General features: G+C 40.4%; 1 protein-coding gene across 6 annotated transcripts in view; it reads right to left on the bottom strand.

The window, feature by feature from the left end:
* FAM172A (family with sequence similarity 172 member A) overlaps positions 1 to 27,257 on the bottom strand; it is a 282,640-nt gene that overhangs the window by 50,223 nt on the left and 205,160 nt on the right. For all 6 annotated transcript variants that reach the window (XM_030471059.1, XM_030471057.1, XM_030471056.1 and 3 more), the window contains one exon: positions 23,906 to 23,990. In XM_030471059.1, coding sequence (XP_030326919.1) covers positions 23,906 to 23,990 — 85 coding nt within the window. The remainder of the gene's footprint in view (positions 1 to 23,905; positions 23,991 to 27,257) is intronic.

Here is a 27,257-nt window from a genome sequence, read left to right as displayed (position 1 = left end):
AACCACATGGGAAACTAGGATACACAGGTTCTGCAGAGAGCCAGTTTTTGTGCCTCAGATTTTTAGTTCTTGCCTAGTATGTATATGCAAAGTATGAAAGTAAAATTCAACCCATTTATCCCACCTAGAGACCGGTGTCTCGTAGGGACGTACTGCATCTGCCAAAAGAGATTACAAAACTTTCTGGAAAATGCTTGCCACAGAGGAAGGCAGCACGCACGCTTTATTGCAAGTAAACAATTAGAAGAAATTTAATTCAAAATAGTTAAAAACGAACTAGCAGTCCAACCCACACTAGGTCTCCCCTTCCATATGCAAGAGGAATTCGAGATGAGGCAGCAGCACAAGAAGGCAAATGCTGCCTGAAACTGATAAACCAATGCTCCCTGCTCATAGCTCATTTTTAATTTTTTAGAAAGAAATCAATGTGTGCAGATAAAATGCAGAGGGCTGTAATCCCCTGGAGTGATCTTGTCACAACATGTGTTACTGCAGTTCTACACTTTTACCTTTGCACTTTGTTGTATGTAACAGAGCAACATAATTAACCACTGGTAGGTAGTGTTTACGTTAGTTCTCAAAAGGTTAAGAAGCTGATTATAGCTGAAATCAACTTTGCCTGGGGCTTCAGTGGCTCTGTGTAATCAAATTAGACAAGCAGGGCAGTGTCACCTAACACAAACCAGTGGCACTTTCTTCTCTGTTTTGACCTTTTTCATTAGATGAGCAAGCCAGGTTTTAGCTTATTCCAAACATTTTGAACAGATTAGTTCCCAATAAGCTATGAGTGATAAGCCAGGCATTAGTCTACATCATTTTCACTAGCAACTCAGCAAGACTGCACTCAAAAGGTTCTGCAGGAACAGCATGAACTTCACTTTCCCCCCAACATAAACCTCTTGAGATCATACTTGGGGTTGGGTAGAAAAGGTTTTCAAAAGATGAATGGCAATGACTTCAAACCCCAAAATATCTTCATCTGCTGTCTTTGTCTCGGACATGTTATCGTTCTGATTCTGGAGGTGCAGAGTGGTCCCTTCAATCCAACAGCAAACAGGTCACTTCATAAACATGGCGGATAATGCATTAGCATTTCTAAGAAGCCACGGGTAACCCGCTCGGCAGAGTTGCGGCTCATCCTTTCTACGCAGCCGCGCCACTCTTTGAAGTCAAGCAAGGTGAATGGTATAATGGAGGTGTTTAAGGAGGTTTAATAATGCAGAGAGAGGAGCAAGCCAGCCCAACATCAGAAGAATGCTTTCTGCGCAGCCATACCGTAACTAAATTTAAATGCAGACTGCAGCACCAGTGGCTTCCATAATCTTGGTATCTTTGAACATAAAGGGAACAAAAGATTAAACAGGCAAAAGAATATACAAAGAAAAGTAATGGCAAATTTAGATAAAAACCTGCAAGTTATGGAGTGCGCTATGCGTTCCTGAATTTTCTGCACTAATCTGAAAAGCAGTAGCTAACTACGTTTGTTCAATCTTTACATATTTGATCCTTAACTTCAACTCCGGCTCTACCTGCATAAGGTCTGTGGCTAACTTACAGGGCCTTTATGCCACAAAAACAAGTAAGCACATAAAACAATGTGCATCTGCAGATGATTTGTGCTTATTCATTTACACCCAATGCAGTCAAAATTTGTTATTTTAATTGATTAAGTAACAAATAAAGAGTTACAGAAGTCAAGTCTCTGTACTTGAGCAGTCCGACAATTCCTGCTAATCCAGCAGTACTTAACAAATTTGCATGTGGTTAGCCTGCCTTGCCATAGCTGTAGATCACATTTCTATGCAGCAAGCTGTGCAAAAAAATCAATATGCCAAGTTTAACATAAGGACAGGAAACACGATGTCCTCCTGTATTTTCAGTGAACTTCAAAAGACTATGCTGTTCCTACTCTACACAGTTTATTTCAGAGAAATATATTATTTAAGAAGAAAAAAGGACTATATAAATGTATTGGTGGAGTCGTACCTCACTCTATAATAACAATTTATTTAAAATAATCTGGTATTATGATTGAATCATCAGCCGGTCAGGAAGCTCCCCTCTTCCCCTTTTCGTGTTTAAAGTAGAGGCACGTTCTTCAGACAGAAGACATATACACTAGCTGCACATATTATGGATTTAACAGTAAGTTCCCGTATGCTTTTTTCAGATGTCAACTCTTTAGAAGACAACAGTCCTTTTTTTGTCCACTGATTGTGCTACACTGTAATTCATTTATTTATATCTAATGGCAACCAACATCCACACAAAACAGCCCATGAATTGCCTCCACTTTTCTGCATTGCAGATCTGCCATACCTTTGCTGCAGAACCACATAATTTGTGTGTGGCGTGAGGATGAGACAGCCCTCCAACAGCGCAGGGGTGGCCATGGCTAGTGGGTTGGCACCGTGCAGGGCCACTTCTGCCATCCCAGTCCCAGCCACCCCACTGCTGTCAAACTCCTTCCTCATAAAGGGAAAAAATACAGGGAAAAAAAGAGAAATACCAGCTTAAAACACACACAAAAGCATTTTCCAAATACAAGGCTATGCAGGGAAGCAGAGAAATTCTCCTCAGCATATGATCGGCTCTTTCAATAATAATTTCTCTTCATTGCAATGAGTGGCTGTAAATGGATTAATGGCATTTAGCTCTAGAGCATGTCATTGATCTCTACTGAACATATAAACTGTTATATAAAACACACTCAAAGACCCATACTTGTTCCTAATTTTCTATTAATATGTCATTTGCAAGACAAATTTTATTCAGAGATTAATGTACCATTTCAAAAACCTGAGGCATAAAACTCCCTATCAGAAAATAACAATGTAACAATTTTTAGTGTTGAACAATATTAATACTGCAATAAATTATGATTTCGGTACATTTTATTCTTCTTGTATCAGTTCAGAGAGTGTAGCACAGCCTTACGCTACTACAAATGAGTCGTTTCAGGGAGGCCCAAAATACTGAAGATGCAAAGCTGGCTTCCAGAGTCTCTACTGCTAATGCGTAAGAATCAATAATATTGCAGCAATAAATGGTGATCATCACCCAATACCAACATAGCATTTTGAAGTGCATGATCTTTGCAGACCAGAGGATGTGGATTGTCACCTCCGAAGTGGACAGGAACCATGTCATGGTACGTGCTATATATGTGAAGATACCCTGGAGTCCCAGAGCACTTTTGTTTGTGCCAAGCTATAGGTAACACCTGGACCTCAAGAACGGCCTAAACATCTTGCTCACTTCACTCAGGGGCTTTTACCCAGGGGTAACAGTCAGGAAACTTCCCTATAGAAGATGGTTCCATTAGAGTTAGCTAAATAAGGCTGTGCATATGTAAATCAGTGCTGAGTTTGTACTAAATCTTTAATGTTTTAATGCCTCCATTTGCTTTTTTCCCCTTGACTTTGATATCGCTTCAGTGTGAACAGCTACACTGAATTTACAAGAGGTTTTTTTTGGTGGTGTTTTTTCCCCTCTCTCCCCAAAATCAGAAGGCAGGAAGTAGATGAATGTAACTTAAAGAGGCAGCTGAGATGAGCTGCTGGCAGGGTGAAGTGGTAGGTTTTAGTAATAGCTGGAAGCCGCAAGTGGTTCTAAGCTTTGAAGTCAGTGCAGCTTTGATGTGCTACTCCCATAGTTAATCGCAAGATAGTCTTGAAAGAAAAAGATTTCCCAAATACCATCCAAGTGTCATTGCCTGTGAAATCCTTGTATGATTTTTTTTCTCCCTGTTGAACTTCAAATCTAACATTGGGCTGCTCTCACTCCCTCTCAGTTGCTCTTACTCTCTTCTAAAGTATTTTAATCGGTTAAAAGGGTAATTAAACCCATGCTCAGTTGGTGCAGGCAGGTAGCTTGGTCTGTATTACTTCGCTTTGCTGAGTCACTTTTGAGTGTCTTCCTGCCCAGATTTGTGGTGCTCAGACAGTAGGAGAGACTGCAGGGTGGGATGTTGGAGCAGCAAAGGGCAGAGGGTGGAAGCCAGAGAGCATCCCTGCTGGTGTACCCAGAGAAGTCCGCTTGCCTTCCCATCATGGGAGTGGCTACAGCTCTCCCAAGACAAAGCATCCACAAAGGGGAGGACAAGGAAACCCTCCCCTCCGCTCTGCCTGTTGCTTTGGGCACTACCAAGGATAAGTGACTGCCTGGGAAAAGAGGCAGTGCATTTCAATGCTTCACTATTGAAATCCAACCACATACATTGGGATTGATGGGAGAGATGCAATGCTGAGTCCCAAAGCAATAAAAACCCCAAATAAAACCAAACCCACCAGGAACAGAAGAGTTTTCTTGATAGGTATTTGTCTTCAATACCAAAACACCGTGGAGGAAAGTCTACAGATTCTTCCCACAATGTAAACTGTCTCTGAGTTGCACTCAACCAATGAGAGCTTTCACATTTACTGAAAATATGAATACATTGGACAGTTAGGTTTAAGAAAGCAACTCATGAAAAGCCTGATATTTAGAATCTTTCAAAAATAGTTGTATAGTGCCCTTTTTATTTTAATAGCTAGATTTTAAACCTGAGCCTGACCTATGTGTCAGATGTCATCCACAAACCACATGCCGAAGAATAGCAGAACAACTGTTTCCGATGAGTGTGAAGCCAGCAGGGCAAGAGCATTAAAGTGGTTTAAACCGCAGTCTTTATTCCACATCACAAGCTGTTTACTTGGGCACACTTATATCTGAATGGAAAAGGGAGACACTGATCGCACAGACCCATGCCTGTCTAAATGGACAGAAATAAAGAAAATGGCATGTGAGTGGTAAATTATGGGAGAGCAACACGTCAAGTTTAGAGGTCACTGAAGATTTCAATAAATCTCAGACGATACAGCAACAGATTAAGTTAGGGGATAGACTGCCCTCCAACCTTAACCTGCTAAGACCTTTGAAGTCCTGTGGTGACCTCTATTCTGCTCCTTCATATTAGTTGTTAGTTACACTAATTACAGCCTAATAGTGCACCGGAGCCAGACGATTTTTCTGCAGCCATCCAGAGGAGGAGTATGTGGGAAATGGCCAAGTCCTGCCCTGCACACTGTGTGTGTTCACCCCTTTAAGCAGCGTCCTGAGTTGTCTTGTGTAGGTACAACCTGCAAGAAGTTAACCACGTTCTGCACCTTCAAGAAGCTGGTGCAGTCTTCAATGCACAAGCTAACTAAGCCAAAGCCCAAACTATGTTTGTCTAAGTGGGGTCTCACAACAATGCTGAAACAAATTTAATTCCGAAAACTGTTTTAATGGTCACTGGTATAATGATAACCAGTAATAATGATATATATATATAAAATAATGATAACCATTAATAATGATATATATATAAAATAATGATAACCAGAGTAAGGATGTAAAGTGCAACCCCTCACAAATACTGCATATCCAACACTGAAATCAAAGAAGTAACTTACTGTTGTTGCCAGTGAACTTGTATGAGGGAGCGTGGGATTAGATGTGGAGTTTATTTGCATTGATTTTGCATCAATATCCATATTAATAGTAACACGATATCGTATCATATATGGGGATAGCACTCAGCTTACATAGTCTGTCTAGCAGATGAAATATCACTTGTAAACCTTCAGTAAATCATTTGGTAGCATTAAACAAAGTCAGGCATCAAATCAGAGGAAAAGTTTTGAAAGAGAGATATAGTGCAGAAAAATCATATCAAAATTACCAAAATGTGTAACAAAAGAGCCTGTGGGTGGAAAGAATAACTATTCAAAATCAATTTCTACTTCCTCATTTATATGAAGAATACTCTTTACATGGCTGATAAAAGCTTTGGATGATGACAAATCAATCCATCTGTGACTGCTGGTACCTCTGTTAGCAAGATAACATTATTTATCTGTGGGTGCAAACTACAAGCTGCGAACACACTGCTAAAACCATACAAATAAAAGCCTGGTTGCAGAGAAGATTCAAAAGAGCAGAAACCAGGACTTCCCTGCATCGAGTAGCAGAGCTCTCAGAAAGCACCACGCTATTTGACAACAAGTGATACAAATGCTCAGTCATACTTACAATTCATCTAGAATTTCTGAAGTTTTAATAAAACATAAGTTTTATGATCAACTTCGAAAACAATGGAAAAGGTCCTCACTTCTCTACCGAGCCCTGAGTTGCTTTGGAACTAAGATACAAGGATGGTGGAGAGATATGGGAACCAATCTCCCTAAGCTTACATATGCATGACCTTCTACTGACATCCTACAACACGACGAATTGGGATGAATTCCCCAGTGGAAGCCATTTCCCTGTTCACCCAGACTTCCCGCAGGCTAGGTATACTGGTATCAATGCACACTTGTTTAAGGCATACTCTTGCTGGGTTGGCTCAATAAGAGTAACCCATGGCTTTCTGCTGGTGGGAAGTCTGGTACCCATCTCAACTGGATGTTTGCAGTTTCTCTTCACATTGCCCAGAGACAGTGAATATCAAATGAACAATAAAATAATGAATATTCAACAAAATATATATAAAAAAATAACTAAAATGAATATGAAACTAAAAGAGGGCATATTAAGACTGGATCTAAGGAAGATAGTTTTTACAATGAGGGTGGTGAGGCACTGGCACACGTTGCCCAGAGAAGTGGTAGATGATCCATCCCTGGAAACACCCAATGTCAAGTTGAACGGGGCTCTGAGCAACCTGATCTAGTTGAAGATGCCCCTGCTCATTGCAGGGATTTGGATTAGGTAATTTTTAAAGGTAACTTCCAACCCAAACCATATGATGATTCTATGAATATAAGAAGCAGTCTCTTGGTTTTTCTTCTGTTACTGACTCCTTTGTTTTAGTGTACAAAAATCCTAGTGTTAGCCTGAGCGAACATCTTGCCTCCCCCACCTCTGAGGCTACTCCATCCCATAATCTACTTTTTCAAAAAATGCATGGCATTTACAAGGTAAAAATAATCAATTGGCACAGACTGGCAGGTTAAAGTCCTGAAGGCTAGCAAGCCTGGAGGCTTCAGTCCTGATGCTGCAGCCTGAAATCAATCACTGCAGTTCCTTGACAAAAATCAAGCAGGAATCACTCTTTTTAGGATGGAAGAGGAAAGGAGAGCCTTCACCTCTACCATAGTGCAGTGGTTAGACCACTGACATTAGAAGCAACAACCAACTTCAGTTCCCTTTTCAGTGGAAGGGGTTTCCACCCAACATCTCCAAGGAAGGTGACCAAATAGCTAGCCAACATGCTCAGGTTCCCTCTCCTATTCTTTCAGTTCCTTGTTCCCTAAAGTTGAACCCCTTTCTCCACAGAGGCAGGCAGATCTTTATGTGAAGCTGACATTTTCCTAAAGGACAGGAGATGTGTGCTTCAAGAGTAACAGAAAGAATTATATCACACAAAGCATGACACAAAAGTTTAGTAAGTTTAATCCAGGGCTACTGAAAGAAGGGAAAAAAACCCAACCCACTGTTAAAAATTCGTCATTAGTTCAAACTCAGCATTTGGTTTAAAATAGTGGTCTGCAGGGACAAAAGGACTGACGTGAGACCCACCAAAACCACTGGGAATCTTTAGTGGCAGCTGAATCAGGTCCACAGCTGCCAAAAGAAATTTGCAAGATTCATAAGCTGTGCTGAATTTGCAAGCTGTACTTGATGCACAGGTCTAAGTTCTGCAATCAGTAGCAAGAAACTGTCAAAATCATAAACATCCAGAGCACTCCTGAAATAAAAGAAACCCCATCTTGCAGCCCTGACATGCAATATACATAAGAAGCAACAACACAAGAGGGACGTGGAGCTGTTGGAGCGAGCCCAGAGGAGGCCACGGAGATGCTGCGAGGGCTGAAGCAGCTCTGCTCTGGAGACAGGCTGGGAGAGCTGGGCTGGTTCAGCCTGCAGAAGAGAAGGCTCCTGAAGGAAAGACTTTAGAGCAGCCCCAGTGCCTAAAGGGGATACAGGAAAGCTGGAGAGGGGCTTTGGACAAGGGCCTGTAGGGACCCAACAAGGGGGAATGGCTTTAACCTGACAGAGTTGAGATTGAGATGAGCTCTTAGGCAGAAGTTCTTCCCTGTGAGGGTGGTGAGGCCCTGGCACAGGTTCCTCAGAGAAGCTGTGGTTGCCCCATCCCTGGCAGTGTTCAAGGCCAGGCTGGACGGGGCTTGGAGCAACCTGGTCTAGTGGAAGGTGTCCTTGCCTATGGCAGGGGCTTGGAACTGGATGAGCTTTAATGTCACTTCAAACCCAAACCATTCTGTGATTCTATGATTATTATCAGCATCCAGCATAGTAGTGCTTTAGGAAATCTTCAGCCATCATCTGGTATGTGCTCGATTTTATGGGAAATTTTTTATGGGAATAGATTTCACTGAATGGACCATGTTGAATAAGCTGACATCCAGATCTCTGCCCCCAGATTACCCAACCAACCAACATTTTAATAATAACTACTCAGAGTAATGATAAGTCCTTGAAGTTCAATTAACCCAAAACTGCAAAGTGACACCGGCTCCTGGGACACAAGTGTTTTGAGTTTTTTGTCTGTATTTGCCACATGCACAGCTGCACTGAAAAACGCCAGTCAGAGCTGCCACAGCACACACACCTTCTGGCAGGGCTGGGATGCTCCCTTTCATGTCAAGCACAAGTGTCAAACACACAGGAGAACCTGTTCTAGTTTATCACTCATTTCAGTATAGAGTTTAATCTCTGACATAACAGCAGCAATCATATGGTTGCAAAGATGGAAACAAAGTAAGACCCATCTTGCCAGGCAAGGCAAAGTCAGAGCTAAGGTCTACTCTCATGCTAGTGCGTAAAACTGTCTGTGGGACTCAAATGAGTCCTCATGTGACTGTCTAAGAGTCAAAACCTGGCTTTCAGATTTCAAATATATGCAGGTTTTATTTATATGAAGTAAAAAACATATGTATGCATGTTATACTTTCATAATGTATCATTTTGAATGATGTATTATGATAAAAACTAAAGAAAAAGTGTGAGAACTTTCATACACAATGCCTCATTTGCACAAAGATTAAGCTCACAAAAGTATAACTCTTGTCCTTAGAAATAATGATGGGCACTTTACAGTGTTTGTTCAAAGGATGACATTTGCCTTTAAATTGACTATTCTATTTACAGCAGTAATAGCAAACATCATCTGAACCATTTATTCTATTAACATGTATGATGATGCTGATGCTGCTGTTGTAGGTATATTTTGTAAACCTACCTAAAATAAAAGGATTAGTGTGGGTGAAATGTCCTGTTCCCTTCTTTCACATAAAAACTAGAATATAGTTTAAAAAATATTACTTCTTGAATGTGGCTCACTAAATTCAAACATTTATTGTAATACGTAAGTATTTACAATATTGAGATACATATATTATAAATGATTGTAGAGTATGGTTTTCACGTCATAATGTAAGAATATAATGTCTGCTTAAATTAGCCTTGTCCTTAACGCTATTTGTGTAAACAATCAGTATCTGAACATTACCAGTTGTTTGCTTTTGCTCTTAATAAACATATAAAAATCACAATGCATTTAAAACAAGTCACTGAACTGTCCCTGTATGACAAGATTAGTTGCTGACCCTGGTAAGCAGAAATGACAAGTCCTCCCAACAGAAAATTGTGCCTTCCAAGTACAGGTGTCTTCCTTGATAGCAAAAAGTTTAGAGTGCAAATATATTGTGAAAAGGGCCTCTAAAAAAGGCATTGTGGAGCTCCACGTTTCTCATCTTTTAGTTATCTATCTCACAGGTTGGGAAACTAATCTTTCGGCTGAGAGCTAGCTGGAACAGCCGGAAAGCTGCTAAATTAGCAACCTGAGGGCAGGGTGCTAAGAAGGCAAATATGATATAAATTTAGCCTCCATGTGTTGCAAATAAATACAATCCATGTGGCAAAGAAAAAGAAAAGGAATGTTAAAATCAATTCTATGCCACTGCTAGGAGTTTTTCCAATTCTGGTTTGTCATCCAATCACAGCCACGAGCAGGAATTTGATATAATTGGCATTGCTGACAGCTGCTATGATAATCTGTATGCCTGAAGTATGAAAATGTCTGTGGATTACCTATTTAGAGTGATTCAAGTGCATAAAAGTGGTGAGGACGTGGTGATCTAGTCTAAAAACACCGTTACACCATTATCTATAGCTGGCAAACTTAGCACAATGAAGAATTTTGTTTTATTTACAAGCAATGAATGCAATCCATACCAAACACAAGTCGATTTTCATAGTGAGATGGTGAAATTGTAAGTAATAGTGCTTAAGAAAGTATGAAATTGTTCAATATATGTTTCTCTTTTCCATTTGGAAAAAAAATTGGCAAAGTGCTTGATGAAGTAAATTCTTTTTCTCTACTCATCAGTGTCTTCTCAGGGATAAATACTTCTAAATCGGCAGGCTTGTAGAGTTTATATTCAAGAGTCATAAACCAGCTAACTGGCTACTGAGGTTCGATCTACATAACACTTAAAATAGCAGAGAAGTTACAGAATGTGGGAAAATTCATAATCCAAAATTTCGGGCAAGACTATTTGCACAGTTAGGCTGACATGTATCTTAAGACAAATAATGGAAAAATGAGTATGTAGGTCCATAAATCCCTATCCTAGATACTGAGGACATGAAGAGTATGTTTTCATTTTTTAAACTGGAACTTTTTCTGTTGTCTGTCTTTTTCTGTTGCTCTTCTTCTCAGGAAGTCTACTCTTCTTTAGGGAAAACAATCCCAGTTCCTCCAAATTTTAATTGCAAGTTATCTGAGGTAGAGTAATAAGTCTCAGTGCTTACCACTCTATCCATCCAGCTGATGTATTTTGGGACTGTTGCTTCCTCAACTGATCCTGAAGTTGTATGCATGCACCAAGGAAGATAAGGGTAACTAAAACTGGAAGTGTGGAAGACACTGCCCATTGAGGATGTGTCATCACACAACACATAGGAAAGAACCAATGAGATGAGCACCTGTCAGGAAGTGATGTAAGAACTTTTTTTCTTGCCTTGGGCTGGGGAATGAAGCTGATGCACACTAAAAATCCCCTTCAGACCCACAATGCTGTGATACTGTAGTCTATTAGTGAAGAATAATGGTACAAAAATGTCATTAATTAAAGCAAATGAAACTTACTGGAAAATAAGTCCTAAACAAATAAACTCAGTTTCATTCTTTGATGAATTAGCATGTTTAGCTGATAAGGATTTATATGCAAATAGAGTATACTAAATTTTTTGTGAGGCATTTGATTTATTCCTCCAGAACATTCTGAGCATCAGGACAAATTATGCCAACTTTGCTAAGCATTTTTAGAAAGTCCTTTGTTTCCCTTCCTTTCCAGCAACTACTTTTTGCTCTTCCCAGGTTTTCCATGAAACTTCTGGAAGAAAGACCCTCTATACTGTCACTACACTGGATCCACTTACTTGCTGCCCTAGCGATGATTGCTGCTGTGCTAGCTGTTTCCAGGCACTGTGTTTAGCACCTGCATTACTCCCCCTTGTCTTTCAAAAGAGACATTAAAACATCTTCCCATTACTCAGAAGATACCTTCCTCATTTATTCTCTCTGCTATAAACAATTATCACAGAATTTTGCGAAACTTAATTACAACTAAAAGTCCAAATTAGGCAGAAATTGATCAATGTTCATAAATTCACAAAGGGACAAATGGCATAACTCCAGAAATCTTGTTTACTCATGAAAACAGGTTAAAAGTAAATACGATTCAATATTTCTAAGAACTTGCAGACCAAGTAATCTGCAAATGCAGTTATTATGGAGAAACCACTATTGAATAGAGATGTTAGTGCCAGAGTGTCCTACAGCTATTCAACAATACAAGAAGTAAATATAAATTCACTGGTGGTAAAACTTCTGTAAACATGAAGATGGGCAGGCAGTTAGAAAGATGATGGCCTCTTTTTTTTTTTTTTTTTTTTTGGTGTTAATATTTTCTTTTTCTTTCAATAAAAAAGCTACCTGCAACATTTCATAACACTACTGCAGGACCATGATGAAGAGCAGCTACTCTAGAACAGGTATTCCTGGACAAGCCCCTCCTAAACTGACTCTCTATAATATGATGATAAAAGGGTCAAATGTGACTGTTGGCTAATGAAACATGAGAAAATCAGGCAGTGAAGATTTGAAGTCTGTGTATCACATTAGTAAGATGCAGACAGGTCTGTTTCAAAGAAAAGATGTTGGAAGACTGGAGACGCCACAGAAAGATGTATAAAAGCATTTGAAACCTGGAGAAATTAACTTGCAGTGAGACTTAAAGAACTCAATCTATTCCGTTTCTCAAAAGAAAATTGAGTGTTGACTTGATTCCAGTATTTAATTCACATGGAGAAAAAGCAAATGTATTAAATTGCTGTTCCACTTAGCAGAAAAAGGCACAGCAAGAACTAATGGCTGGAATCCTAAACCACACAAAGCCAAATCAGAAATGAGCCACTCCTCTTAGTAGTTCGACAAATTACAAAGGGAAGGAAGCAATGGATTCCCTACCTCTTGAAGCCTCTCAGCCAAGGCTGAATGACTTTATGGAAGACACATTTTAACCAAATGCAAGTTTTAAGTTTTACCGTAACAACATCTGGTCAAATATGAAAGATCTATTTAAAAAAGTGTAAAATAAGTTATCTAAATGTCCTTCCTGGCTTAAACTATATACATTTATGGAAAAAGATCAAAAGTTTTCAACTGAAAGCGAACCTTTTGAAAAATTCTACCAAATCCAAATCCAGATTTGGATTCTAGCAGAAAATGCGAGCTGCAATGTACACGATCTTTTGGATGTTATGTCAATGCAGTTAAAAATTTTGCTTCTGAATTTTGCATTAGATCTCTCAGAGAACACTTTTTACAGGTGCTGAGCTCTAGCAGAAATACAGCTTTTACAATTACACTAATGTACCAGATCCCATCTCCATAGATGTTCTGGTTTCAACTCAGGTTGAAACACAGAAAATAGTTTTAAAAATTACTAAAAAATTAGTGATGTGTATGCAACTTGGAATACAAAGACTAACATTCAAGCTCAATCCCACAAACTACTTTATGAAAGCTCATTGAGACTCATGTAAAGAGTTTCACTATTGCTGGACTGCAACCTGTAGGTGTTTCAGTGGAGGTGAAATGAGAGAGGACTATGACTTCTTTCACTCTATGGAAGACACACTTTAACTGTATTCTAACAAGTCAATTTGTGTTCCACCCTCACAGAATCATCGACTCGTAGGATAATAGACTTATAGTATCACAGAATCATTTATGTTGGGAAAGATCTTTAAAATCACTGAGTCCAATTGTAAACCTAGCACTGCCAAGTCCACCACTAAGCCATATTCCTCAGTGCCACATCTTTTAAGATCTATACATCTTTTAAATACCTCCAGGGATGGTGACTCCACCACTTGCCTGGATAGCCTGTTCCACTGCTTGACAAGCCTTTCAGAGAAGAAATTGTTCCTAATCCAATCTAAACCTCCCCAGTGCAGCTTGAGGCTGTTACCTCTTGTCCTATCGCTTGTCACTTGGGAGAAGAGACCGACCCCCACTTCACTCCATCCTCCTTTCAGGTAGTTGTAGACAGTGATAAGGTCCCCCCTGAGCCTTCTCTTCTCCAGACTAACCCTCCCCCTCCAGTTCCCTCAACCGCCCCTGGGAAGACTCATGCTCCAGGCTCTTCACCAGCTCTGTTGCTCTTGTTCTAGTTTTCCCCCTTCAACAGGCAAAACTAGTGTGGACTGAACTAATACTAGATCGGCTTTTTAACAATAACATAATTATACTTAACATAGTCTCTTTAAAGTGTCAGTCTAAACTGTCATTTGGAAATCTGCAGTAACTTTGCATCTGCCTATTCAAAACATGGATGCGTTCACTATTTGTTGTTCTGCCATGTGCCTGTAAGTGCCATAAGGAGCCAGAGCATAAGTATTTGAACAACACAACCATGCAGAAGACCGGCTAAGCAACACCTATTCTGGCACCTGGCATCTTCATGGACTAAGAAGAACAAGCACCAAAAAGTCCCTGAACTCAAGAGTTTGCAATTCTGCATTAGAAGAGGACTTCAGCCAACATAGACAGTTGCAATAAAAATTGCAATAGACAGATATGGATATACAAAGTGCTAATGAAATAACATTAGGCAGTATTAGAAGCAATGGTCATGGCAGTCTAACCGTTGTTGAACACTTTGTAGATTATCTGAGTGTAATAATTGATGTTATTCATTATTACAACAATCAAAGACAGCCTCAGGGACTCTGAGGCAAGCATTACATCGCTCTAACTAGTTCACTGTACTCCAAAAAAAAGCAATGATAAATAGATATGTTTAAGTACAGGAATAGTTTCTGATGAAATAATTTCTCTAATATCAGTACTGCCTCAAATACATGTAACTACTTTGTAGAACAGTACACAAATACGAGTGCTTTGTCCTAAAAAATAACAGTACTGGTTAGATCAGTATATCAGTATATCAAGCACCTAGTTGGTCATATAAAAAGTTATAAAAATGCATTCTAAAATCGAAATTCTTATAAAACTGTATGACTGCAGCAACAACTGGTAATTCAAGTCAGCATTTTCAACTTCACATTTTCATGTTTACTTTTGAGATGCTATCATTCTGCAAGGGAATCTGCAGTATTGTTCAACAGGTCTTTATTTATTTTTGTCCTTTCCAAAGCACTGTAAAGCTAAGCTACTCCAAACGAAATACAGGAGCTCACATCCAGCTACGTATTATACATGAGACAAAGAGCTGCCTGCAACACCTGAGGCTGAGTAGGAGACTGAAAGCAGAGTGCCTTTGAAGAACAGGGAGTTGGGAAAAAAATACTTAATTCCACACTAACGAGACATTAGTTAAAGTCTTAGTGCAGCAGCCATAAAAGCTGTGGCTGAGACAGGCTGATGCTTCAAAGTTTCCACAGTAATTTCCTCTGGCTGACAGAAAATGTACAGCAGCAGAAATGGAAGTGCAGGACCAACACTTGCAGCATGTGAGGATGCTGACATGGGGCTACGAAGCAATCTTCGCACTGCAGATCCTTGCATTCCTCCATTGTGCATTAACATTGCAAATGCCTTAAATTAGTAAGGAGCTAAACACAGTGGTCCGCCACCCTGACAAAATGCCATGGCATTTAATCTTTTCTCCTAAGTGCAGTGCTTTCATTGATAGAACTACGTGCACATGAACGCATAAAATGCAAACAGGTTTACAGTAAACACTGATTACTATAATCTTAATCTCCATGAATGACTAGTGAATGCAATATGGGCAAATTGCCTAATCTGTTTTACTGTAAAAAAGTGTGTGGTTTTGTACTTATTACTTTTATTGCTGGAGTTATTTGGCACCTACCTCTTGTCACAAAATACTGATGTCAGAAAACAGCCCTGAATGTTCTTCACTGAAGTGACTGAGGAGTGAAAAATGAGAAGCAGGGTAAACTGGACTAAGCTGCAAAAGGGATGAGCCAGATATTGTCTCAGTGCTTAATACAGTTTGCTGTTGTTTCTGCCTTGTTTGTTATGAGCAAGATACATAAACCTGTCAGAGCGGAAGCGTGGGGTGGTGCAAATAAAGATAAGGGAAAAAAACCCCAGGAAGAAGTAAAGTTGGTCCCTCCCTACGGCTGTTGCAAACCTCACTGACGCAATTACATCTGTGCACAGATCCTGCAGTGTTGTGGAGCCCATTTAACCTCACCGGACGTCCTCCTGTTTGAACCCCAGGATCTGCTCAGCATGGGCTGCATCTGCTTTTCTCTGGGAATACGCAACTGAGCTCTTAAAACAGTGGGCAGAAGTGACCTGTTGGGCAAAGCCAACAAAAACTACCACCTCTGTAATCTAACAGGCAATTCGTGGTTTCACTGGTATCAACAAAAGGGATTTGTCTGGTAAGTTGGTGTGGGGGCTGGGCTGCACACCTGCTATTCCAGGGAAAGGCTCGCTGTGCAAGCAATGTGCTCACTTTCTTGGATCAGTGCTTTTAAGCAGATCTAACAGTCCAGAATATCTTTACTTAAATTTACTATAGGCCCATGGAAGGATTATTGATGCTATTCTATTACTTAGCACAAAGCAGCGGTCTCGAGGGGACTGTTTAGTACCATATCCTTGATATTAAATCAAGCTATGCCAAGGACTCAAAACCAGCAGGTAACAAGCTTTTCCCTGTTTTTCAGTGAGCTCTGCAGAATCTCATCTTTCATTTGAACTGCAAGTCTCTTATGTGCACACAGAAAAATCTTTAAAAAAAAAAACCCCACCACAAGCCCAAGCCCTAAAGTACATAGTGTGTGTTTAACACATGAAGGAATGCTTTTGGCTGTGTTTTTACAGAGAGGCTCAATGGATGACAACCCTGTTCCTTGTTGGGAGAAGCTCTGTCAGAAACAACCACCAGCCTCCCTTCTCCTCTCCCAGTTAAAAGGATTTGAAAAGGCAAAATAGGAGAACAACCACTGTATGTATCTCTGTGCAACATGAAGAACCTTCTTTTGATGCTGACACAGGTAAAGATGACCATGGTACTTCAGCTTGGTCAACTACCACTCCCTCAACTCCATACTCATGCACATATAGACTTGAACCCTACACAACCATCCAGTAGACCACATAGTTATGGCTCTGTGGGGTCATTTGGAAGCTAGGGCAAGTTTACCAACAAACCCCCCCGCAGTCTTATGGGAATATTAATTGCATTGACCATGGTTTCTTTACTGAGGTGCAAATCGAGCTTATGGAAGGCTGGACATAATCCTGGACAATTGGCTCCATGCGGCCCTGCTTGAGAAGGAGCTGGACCAGATGTCCTCCAGAAGTCCCTTCAATCATTATGTGAAGCCATTTTGCCCCCTTTGTATTTATTTATCGGTAAAAACCCCAAATACCTGCAGTAGCCTGTTAGAAATAATATCAATGAACTTCTCTCAACTGAAAGAGAAAAAAAAGAAAACGTTGTGCTTAGCTTGCCTAGATCAAGGGAAATGTTTTATATACCATACAGAGCCAACCTTGATGTTTGGTACCAGAAAACATTATCTGAGGACTCACTCAGTATACTGTTCAGAGCACCACCCCGCACCACCATCCCCCAAAATTAAGAGTTTGTTTTTCTTCTGCCAGCCTGATATCACTTTATTCAGCTACATGAATTAATTCTTGCACTTTTTTCCTTATTACAGAGACATAGGCTCCTCCATGAATAGAGCTTTTCTTGATTACTGTCAATGTCTCATCCCATTGTGTCATCTTGTTTGTCTTCTGATGTTATAATTTCCTTATTTTACAATGCTTTAACTACACTGGCTGCAACTGTTAGAAGAATAACTAGTGATTTTGGGGGTCAACTAGAAAGACTTTAAAAGGATTTGATTAGGCAATTCATTTTACTGATGTTACAGTAACTTTTTATTTGATAATGTAAATGAGTGTTGGTGCATATCCACTTTGGCAAAATACTGCGAAGTTGAATGTACTCTCCCAAATAAAAAGCTTTCACTGGCAGAAACACATGAACTAAGGAATTTGTCTTATCCAGACACTAAGGTGCTTCCTATGAGGCATCCCGAAATATTCGTATTCAGGAAAACAAAGGCCATGTTTACCTGGCAAAATATATCACAATGCCTCCCCTGGGGTAATGTTCAGGCCACAATCCTGACATCAAAGTAATCTAATTCCTAACAGTGATAGAGACGGACACAGACCCATGGATCTGCTTTCTCCCACCCTGACTTTCAGCTATTCCCACCCAGCAGCTGCTCCAGTAGCATGGCTTCCCAAGGGTTTGTGAACTGCCAGGACTAGGAGGAACGTTGTAAGTCTCAGAGACATTAAGCGAACTACAGCCATGGTTAGCAGTAACACAATACCTGTCATTAAAACATCTATCCCATTGTCTGTGTCAAATGACAAGCTGATCTCCAGTCTCATAAGCAGCAAGACTCCCATCCCTCTTCCATTTTTATCTTTAATGTACAGAGTGCTTTTAAAGTCCTCACCTTTCTCCACCCTACATTTGCTTACGTCTTAGCCAGGAAATGGATTAATCTCCTCTGAGACAGGAGCAAGGTCTTCTGGTTTGACTCCATTAGGAATGTGGATTAAAAATGGAAGATGACCACATGTCTAACAGAGGTCCTTAATAAGGGCTGAAACTGAAAAGGTAGGAACAGTCTTTTTAACAGAGACTGAAGGCAGGAGACTGACAGCGTGCTCCCCAGGCCAGTGAGGTGACAGTGCCATAGCTGAGGACCTTAACTGTGCAATGCTACACAACTGGAAACCGGAGAGTACTGTTAGCCAGAAAAGCATAGAATCACAGACTGGTTTGGGTGGGAAGGGACCTTAAAGCTCAGCCAGTTCTAACGCTCTGCCATGGGCAGGGACACCTTCCACTAGACCAGGCTGCTCCAAGCCCCGTCCAGCCTGGCCTTGAACACTGCCAGGGATGGGGCAGCCACAGCTTCTCTGGGCAACCTGTGCCAGGGCCTCACCACCCTCACAGGGAAGAACTTCTGCCTAAGAGCTCATCTCAATCTCCCCTCTGTCAGGTTAAAGCCATTCCCCCTTGTCCTGTCCCTACAGGCCCTTGTCCAAAGCCCCTCTCCAGCTTTCCTGTATCTCCTTCAGGCACTGGAGCTGCTCTAAGGTCTCCCCTCAAGGAGCCTTCTCTTCTGCAGGCTGAACCAGCCCAGCTCTCCCAGCCTGTCTCCAGAGCAGAGCTGCTCCAGCCCTCGCAGCATCCCCGTTGTCCTGGGTTCAGCTATAGCAGTCATTTTTCTCCTGCTTAGTAGCTGGTGCAGTGCTGTGTTTTTTAACTTTCAGCCTGGGAACAACGCTGATAACACCGATGTTTCTAGTTGTTGCTAAGTAATGTTTATTCCAACCAAGGACTTTCTCAGTCTCATGCTTTGCCAGGGAGGAGGGGAAGCCGGGAGGAAGCAGAGACAGGACACCTGACCCAAACTAGCCAAAGGGGTATTCCATACCACAGCACGTCATGCCCAGTATATAAACCGGGGGGAGTTACCCGGAAGGCCCAGATCACTGCTCGGGTCGGGCTGGGTATCGGTTGGCGGGTGGTGAGCAATTGTATCCTCTCCCCTTGTTATTTCACTGATCGTTATTATCATTGGTGGTAGCAGTAGTGGTTCTGTGTTATACCTTAGTTGCGGGACTGCTCTTATCTCAACCCGTGGGAGTTACATTCTTCCCATTCTCCTCCCCATCCCTCCGGGAGCGGGGGGAGGAAGAAGTGGGGGGGGGAAGTGAGCGAGCGGCTGTGTGGTTCTGAGTTACCGGCTGGGCTCAAACCACGACACCCGTGGCCTCCTCTGGGCTCGCTCCAACAGCTCCATGTCCCTCTTGTGTGGTTGCCCCAGAGCTGGATCAGGACTGCAGGGGGGGTCTCCCCAGGGCACAGCAGAGGGGGAGAATCCCCTCCCCCAACCTACTGCTCACGCTCTGGGGGTGCAGCCCAGCACACGGGGGGGTTCTGGGCTCAAGTGCACACTGAAGCTGGGTCATGGGGAGGTTCTCCTCACCCAACATCCCAAGTCCTTCTCCTCAGGGCTGCTCCATCCAGTCTCTGTCCACCCTGTGTTTGTGCTTATGATTGCCCTGGCCCAGGGGTGGAACCTTGCACTTGGCATTGTTGAGTTCCACAAGGTTTGCATGGTCCCACCTCTCCAGCATGTCTAGGTCCTTCTGGAAGGCATCGCTTCACTCCAGTGTATCAATCAAACCACACAGGTTGGTGTCATTGGCAAACTTGCTGAGGGTGCTCGATCCCACTGTCCATGTCGCCGACAAAGATGCTGAACAGGACTGGTACCAACACTGACCCCTGAGGGACACCACTTGTCACTGATGTCCACTTGGACATTGAGTCATTGAGCACAGCTCTTTGAGTGCGACCATCCAGCCAATTCCTTATCCACAGTGGTCCATCCTTCAAACTCACGTCTCTCCAGTTTAGAGACAAAGATGTCATGCAGGGCAGTGTCAAATGCTTTGCAAGTCCTGGCAGATGACATCATTTGCTCTTCCCTTATCTACCAGTGCTGTAACCCCATAGTAGAAAGCCACCAGATTTGTCAGGCACGATTTACCCTCAGTGAAGCCATGTTGGCTGTCACCCATTGCCTCCTTATTTTCCATGGACCCTTTGCCAGTCCATGGGAACTCCACTGGACTGCTACGTCTTCTCAAATACGATGGATAGTGGCATAGTCGCGTCATCCAGCAGTTCCCTCCAGACCCACAGATACATCTTATCAGGTCCCACAGACTTATGCATCTTCAGGTTCCTTAGATGGTCTCAAACCTCCTACAGCGGGTGGTTCTTCTTTCTCCCAGTCCCTGCTTTTGCCTTCTGTGACTTGGGCAGTGTGGCTGGAGCACTTGCTGGTGAAGACTGAGGCAAAAAAGTTGTTCAGTCTTCTCCATGTCCCAGATACCCAGGTCTCCTGTTTCCTTGCAGAGATGGCCCACATTTTACCTAGATTCCTTTTATCACGAATGTACCTATAGAAGCTTTTCTTGTTGCCTTTGACATCCCTGGCCAGGTTTAATTCTGTCAGGGCTTTAGCCTTCCTAACCTGATCTCTGGCTGCTCAGACCGTTTCTCTATATTCCTCCCAGGTTACTAGCCCTTGCTTACACTCTCTGTGGGCTTCCTTTTTGTGCTGGAGTTTGTCCAGGAGCTCCCTCTTCATCCACATAGGCCCCCTGGTGTTCTTGCCTGACTTCCTTTTTGTTGGAATGCACTGCTCCTGAGCTTGGCAGTGTTCCTTGAATATTAACCACCCTTCTTAGGCCCCTCTTCCTTCTGGGGTTTTATCACAGTTATGCTGCTAAGAAGATCGCTGAGGAGACCAAAATCTGCTCTCCTGAAGAAGGAGCAGAGGGGAATGATGCTAGACAACCCTGCCTGGTAAAGACTAAATGACACAGGGAAGGTGGTGGACTCCTCTCTGATAAAGAAGAATGCCTTGTCCTTGTTGCAAAATATGGCAACGGTAACAAGATGGGTAGTGCTGGACAGATAGCTTCAACTGGAGCTCCAGGTCTGATAGAAGATGTCTGAACTGGGAGTTCTGTCTCAGCACTGCATGGGAGGCTTTTTAGGATTACCTATACCACACAGGACAACTGTTTTAAATGGAAAATTGTGTGATGATAACCTGTTGCAAGAAGACATTGAACTATGACACTAGCATGGAACAAATCCTTGAAATGTGGAGGAAGCATGAAGGTGGGACCCTCACAGTACCCCACCTCTTGCCACAAGGACAGAGAATGGATTTGCTATGGCTTGCTTTTTCTGTATTGTTGTTGTTTCATGCCTACAATGTTTAATTATTGAAGTTTATTCATTAATTTTTGTAACTAAGACATGAATGAATTATGGCAAACATTTTAATTACTTAGCAATGGTCTAATCAAAAGCTTTAACAACTGTATCTGGAATAGCAAGTTGTTTTTCCAGTTTGATGGCCATTTATTTCTCTCTAGCGAGTGTTAAAGGAAATGCAAGCAAGAGATTGTGGCATAATCTGAAATAGGCACTGCTCACAAACAAACTGGGAGCTCCTATAAATCCCATTATGCTGTATGTCTGAATATCAGACCTTTCTTTGGAAAAGAAAGGTTCATGAGATGGCTCATGAGATGTGACCAAGAGGCAGTTATTTCTGAACTAATTCTCAGTGCAAACACAGATAAATATGGGGTTCCAAGCAAATATTCCTTCTGCAAAAGGTTTATATTAATAAACCTCCTCTCATTGCTCTGATTGCTCTTGCTGTCATTCATTGAAATACTAAGGGCAACGCTGCCAGTATTTTAGTGTGGGCTGTTTCAGTACTGCAATTCTCAGGAAACAAGTGAAATAAAATCTCTCATATTAATGTTCCTACATCTAGTAGCATTTCATAAATTTATTACAGATTACCCTAATGCTGGCTTATGCCACTACTCATATAAACATACGGTAGAAATTATTCACCTGTTCCTCTGTAAATGTCTTACAGTTGTCCATATAAGGCATTAAAGCAAGAAATATAAACAAAAACATATGAGCACTTTGATAATTCAGCAGTAGTCACATAAAGCTATACTATTTTAAACTGTACTTATATTACAAAGAATCAACATGGAAATAGTTTGCTGCCATTTAAATCACTGTCCAAAATCTTCGATAAGAACTTCTAAAACATCAGTGATCTTTTTATCTAGTGGCATTGTATGTATGCATGAAATATAAATAGCTAACTTTCACAGCTTCTGCTGGCTGAAATCCTACCCTATTTAAATTAATTTTGCCAGAAAGTTCAGTGCAGATAGGAGTTCATTAAATGGAGTATAAACGATATGTCCACTACGACCCATCCTCAACAGAAATGTAAAATTAAGACTTATGCACACCCCCATTAAAGCATTAGTTTGGTTTTTTACATGGCAGTTAGGGTTTATTTTATAGAATAAATTTTACATTATTTACATATGATGCATACAAAGGAAGAGAAGAGAAGCTCAGACAGAGGATTTTCAGTGCTGCAAGTGTACTGTAAATACTGAATAGCTGCTATCCAAGCCCTATCTACCCGACTAAAATGACCTCTATAACACGCACTCTTCCACAACAGCAATACAAACATCAGAGATGGGAAGTTAATCCTGTTTAAAGAGTTCCACTCCTGAAAAATATTTTTCTTTTAAACTGCAGTACTCTCCCCTAAAGGAGCAAAAAGTTGGTAGATGAATGTTGAATATATGAAAATTTTAGTAATATTTAATTTCCCCAAGCACTAAAGAGCAATGTCAATGCTATTGCACTGCATCTGCACAGAGCTGATGATCTGCTTGGTTAGATCCTAGCCCACAGGAGAAATGCAATTACAGGTTGCTGTGAGCTCTCAAACAAAGTACAGCTAAATTTTGCAAGATTTAAAAATATCCTGCTGTAAACTACATTTTATCTGCAAGGTTAGGTCTCATTAACAACCTCACAAATCCAGACAGATAGGAATCTCTAACTCATCAAACGAACAACTGCGTCTCACAGAACAAGGTCAAACACTGTTCCAGCTTTTAAATTACTATTGTATAGGCTGTGTCTTCCTTTGAATCTGATTTTATATTCTATCTGTGGCTTTAAGGAAATCTGATAATCAAACATGAAAGTTCGGTAACAGCTTTATGTATTTAGATTACCTTTCTACAGAGACTGGAGATTTTCCTATTACACTGACAACTGCGTCTACTTTCTGTAATTATTACACATTAACAAAAGTTTTGATGTTATTATTTCATGTGCTCCTTATGATTTGTGATTCATTCATGAAAAAGCATGGCTGAGTATTTTGAAAACAACAGAAATCTCATCGTTCTTGGACGCTGTAAATAATTTGCTACATAAACAAGTGTCTTATTTTACTTAGCTGTACCTTTCACTGACGTACTTCTGTAAAACCTTCTTGACTACGTATGAGTTAAGATATTTATTCAAGGATCTATGATAAATTTCCCAGTTTTCACCATTGCTATTTTTTTTTCAGCTCCTACCTATCATGCCACCAACTACTTAAAGCCAAAGAGAAAAGAAGATTAAAAAAAATACAAGCTACAAGTAGACAAGAGAAGTTAAAACCCTTGTAAAGCAAAAAAGAAAAAAAAAGTAGGTTGCATAAAATAGCAGCAGCCATATGCCTGCAACCATATCTTGCTGTGGAAGGGTTAAAATGCAGTCAGAACCAAATGAATTATTAATTTATTTATAATAATTTAATTATTTATTTCAAAATATAAATGAACAATATGTTCCTGGGCATACAGGAACTGACATACAAACTGACATACCTGCAGAGACACGGGGGCAGTCTGGCAGCATGGACTCCACCGAAGTGTCCAGGGGCTCAGAGCTGGACACCCAGTTGCAGCAGTTCTGTAAGAGCAGGCAGGCAATTTTGGGGTAAGCCAAAAACTTGGAGCAAAAATAAATACAGACTTTTCAAGTAAGGACAATGATCGCATCAAAATACTCCGAAGTAATTTACACGGGATTCCCAACAGGAACTGGAAAGTATGCTAGCTTATTCACACTAACCGGTGATGAAATATTGTAGTTGCATACTAAATAAGTAAACAGAGTAAGACCATAATTCAGGAGATTTGTAATGTGATTAAATAGCATGTCTTTAAGTGCTACTTTGAGTGCCAGCAGACTTAAATAGGTGCTTGGAGCAACCACTGCCTCAATTACCCACCGCACATTTTAAGCGTTTCCTTTCTGTAGTTGTTAAATAGGTGTTGATATAAACACTGAGCCTGCTCGCTTGCCAACATTAAGAAATCAGAATTTTTCAGAGTGCTTTGATGGAGTACACAATGGAAAGAATGATTGTGAAATCACAAAACAACAGATTACAAATGAATGAAAGCCGTCAAAATAGCAGATTAATATTCAAATAATTGGAAATACAGCTGAGATGAACTGCGCACGAACATTTAAAAATGCAAATATTGGTCTTTGGGGAATTATGTTCAGGAAGCATTTACATTTACCTTTCACTCCTGAACCTATGAGTAGGATGAATTTACCATGAATTTTTAAAATGTTTTGCTCCAAGTACTATCTATTCAGAGGAGTCTATGAACTAAAGTATTAGATAATATGCTTTTAATAAAATATGCTGAAATCACACCAAATCTACTGAATTAAAGATTTAATTATAAAGCAACTATGTTTTTATTAGGATTGCCAACTGAACTACAAGATCTACATGACTTCCCTTCTTACAAATCTGAGTTTTCTCTTTCTGAAAACCTGATAAACTTCGTCAAGGAGAAGAATTAAAAAAACCCCAAACAACAAAACTCACAACTTTTTGGAAAGACCCAATGAATTTTCAGACAGATTTCTACAAAATCATCCCATGAATCCTGATTGCAAAAATGGATGATTGCTATTCTGGTAAACAAGCAAGTATTGTGTATTTGCAGATGCTTGCTGCCCTAGTTGTGCACCATGGAGTCCGTCCTCACTGTGGAAAGATTCTTGACTGGTAGATCAAGTGTCTTATTGTATTTCCTTAATTCATTCTGTCTGGAAGAAGATGTCAGCTGTGTAGCAGTGAGGAGAGAATTTCAAAGGCTTCAGTCCCCACCAATAAAGGGCGAGGAATGGCTTTTGAATAGATTTGTCAAGGCAACCCTACTGTTCTGGGACCAGGGAGAGCAGGAACAACATAAAGGAAGGGTTGCTGTATGAGACTAGAAAGTGAAGTTCACAAAGCATGGCAGATTTTTGTGAGAAACAGTAGATCAATGAAACTATTGAACTCGATGAAAAAAAAATGAAAACAACAAACACACTACCCTGTGATGTAACCTTTTTTAGTAAAAAATGGTTAAAATGGAAGTATTTCACAAAGGCTTTAAGGTTTAAAGTAGTAAAGATTTATACATTTTACAATTTGCATGTATAATTTTAATTAACAGCTGAATGTGAAATTGCAAATGTAAGATGGTAGAAATTATAAAAGAAGTAGAATTTTTATGAAGTGTTACATTCATTTGAAATAAGTAAAATTAATATTAACTACTGATAGAACACTACATCAGAGAGCTGGAGATAATACAGAAGATTAGCACACAATTAAACAGCTTTTATATACAATGTGACACTTGCCTGTAAGAAATAAGTATTCTCGAAAGCAGTGTCAAGATATGTAAATGGATGATTTGTTTTATCATTCATCACAGCTCCTAATAAATTCAAAAATCATGACTTCTATAGGTACTAAAAATAGGCCACCAATGATACAGGAGAGATAGCTCCAATGAAGAATTACTTTTTTAACAATTCATTCTTTCAATGACAGCAATTAGCCCTACAGACAGGCAGCGATTAGGTGTATATTTTAATTATTATTCATTTTACCAGTAGCCTTAAACCTGACTAAAGTAAGAGATATCCAGGTGATATGCTAGTCTTGATACCACTCAGCCACACTTCACATATGTAAAATTCTTCTTTCTTATAGGAGATTTTCAATGCTAATGTAAGTTATGACACTCCATCCACTTTTTAGGCCATTAATCATTTAACTTATTCTTTCACATCTACTTTCTGCAAATGAAATTAAAGGTAATGCACTTGTCTTATTCAGACTAAATGCTTAAAGAAAAATGGAGTTGTCAGATTTAAATTACAGGATTTAAAATTTCAGTTTTACTATATAACATGTATTTTAAGGTTTTGATTTCCCATAAAGAAAATGGGGATTTTTCTGACAGAGCCTGTAGGGGTTACCATTCTTTATATTTTTAACATTTAAGTCAGAGCTGTCAGACTGCATCCAGGTAATTCTCTATTCCCATCAGTCATGCCCCATAAAACTGTAAGGTTAAGTCAGGAATAGGCAGTCTATACACAAAGTTTCACTAAATACATCCAAAAAAGTCAAGTCTAACAAGAAATTCAGGATGTGACTAATTTAAATTTGCTATGTGCACCTATTGCTTTAGCATTCTGCAGCAGGAGTACCGACAACACAGACAGGAGCCCCATCTGGTGAGGAAGAGACTCATGAAGGGAAGTTTAGTTGGTCTCATTTTAAGCAGTATTATTTTTAAAATCTCAGCAGCCCCACACTTAAGTATTATATGAATAATGAATGCATAGCATTATTCTTTACCCAAGGGTGGAACTTGGTTCTTGCTGGCCATCAACCAACATCTGATCACCTTGGACCAACTAGCTGTTGGTAGCTATACAGTGGCAAACACTCTGACTTTTCATCAGAAAACCTTGGAGCACTGCAGAAGTAATTACATCTCATAAAACTGCTGAGAGAAAGGATTTTTTGCCAGTTGTGCAACTCATCAAACTGAGTCACAGAGCTTAAAGGGGCTTTTCCATCATCGACAGATCAAGCCAGGAGCACTGGGTGTGCCCAGGACTTTGCTCCAGATACCAGGCAGCACGTGGGCTGCCTTGGTATATGTCTCTCTATATATCTCTATATTGCTGTGCAGCAGGAAGAAATGCTGGACTTGATTCTTATTATTTTGGCTACTTTGAAGTTCAGAAATGGCTTTAATCTCAGTTATATTAGGGGCTGGTATGGGCACATGATTTCCAAGGTCCTGTAATGTGCTGTCTTTCATATACTAAAGAAATAGAAGAGATCAGCAGATTAAGACATGT

The sequence above is a fragment of the Strigops habroptila genome, chromosome Z (genome assembly GCF_004027225.2).
Source record: "Strigops habroptila isolate Jane chromosome Z, bStrHab1.2.pri, whole genome shotgun sequence".
Lineage (NCBI taxonomy): Eukaryota > Metazoa > Chordata > Aves > Psittaciformes > Psittacidae > Strigops > Strigops habroptila.
Note: the sequence above shows the minus strand (reverse complement) of the source record. Positions and strands in the feature narration are given on the sequence as shown.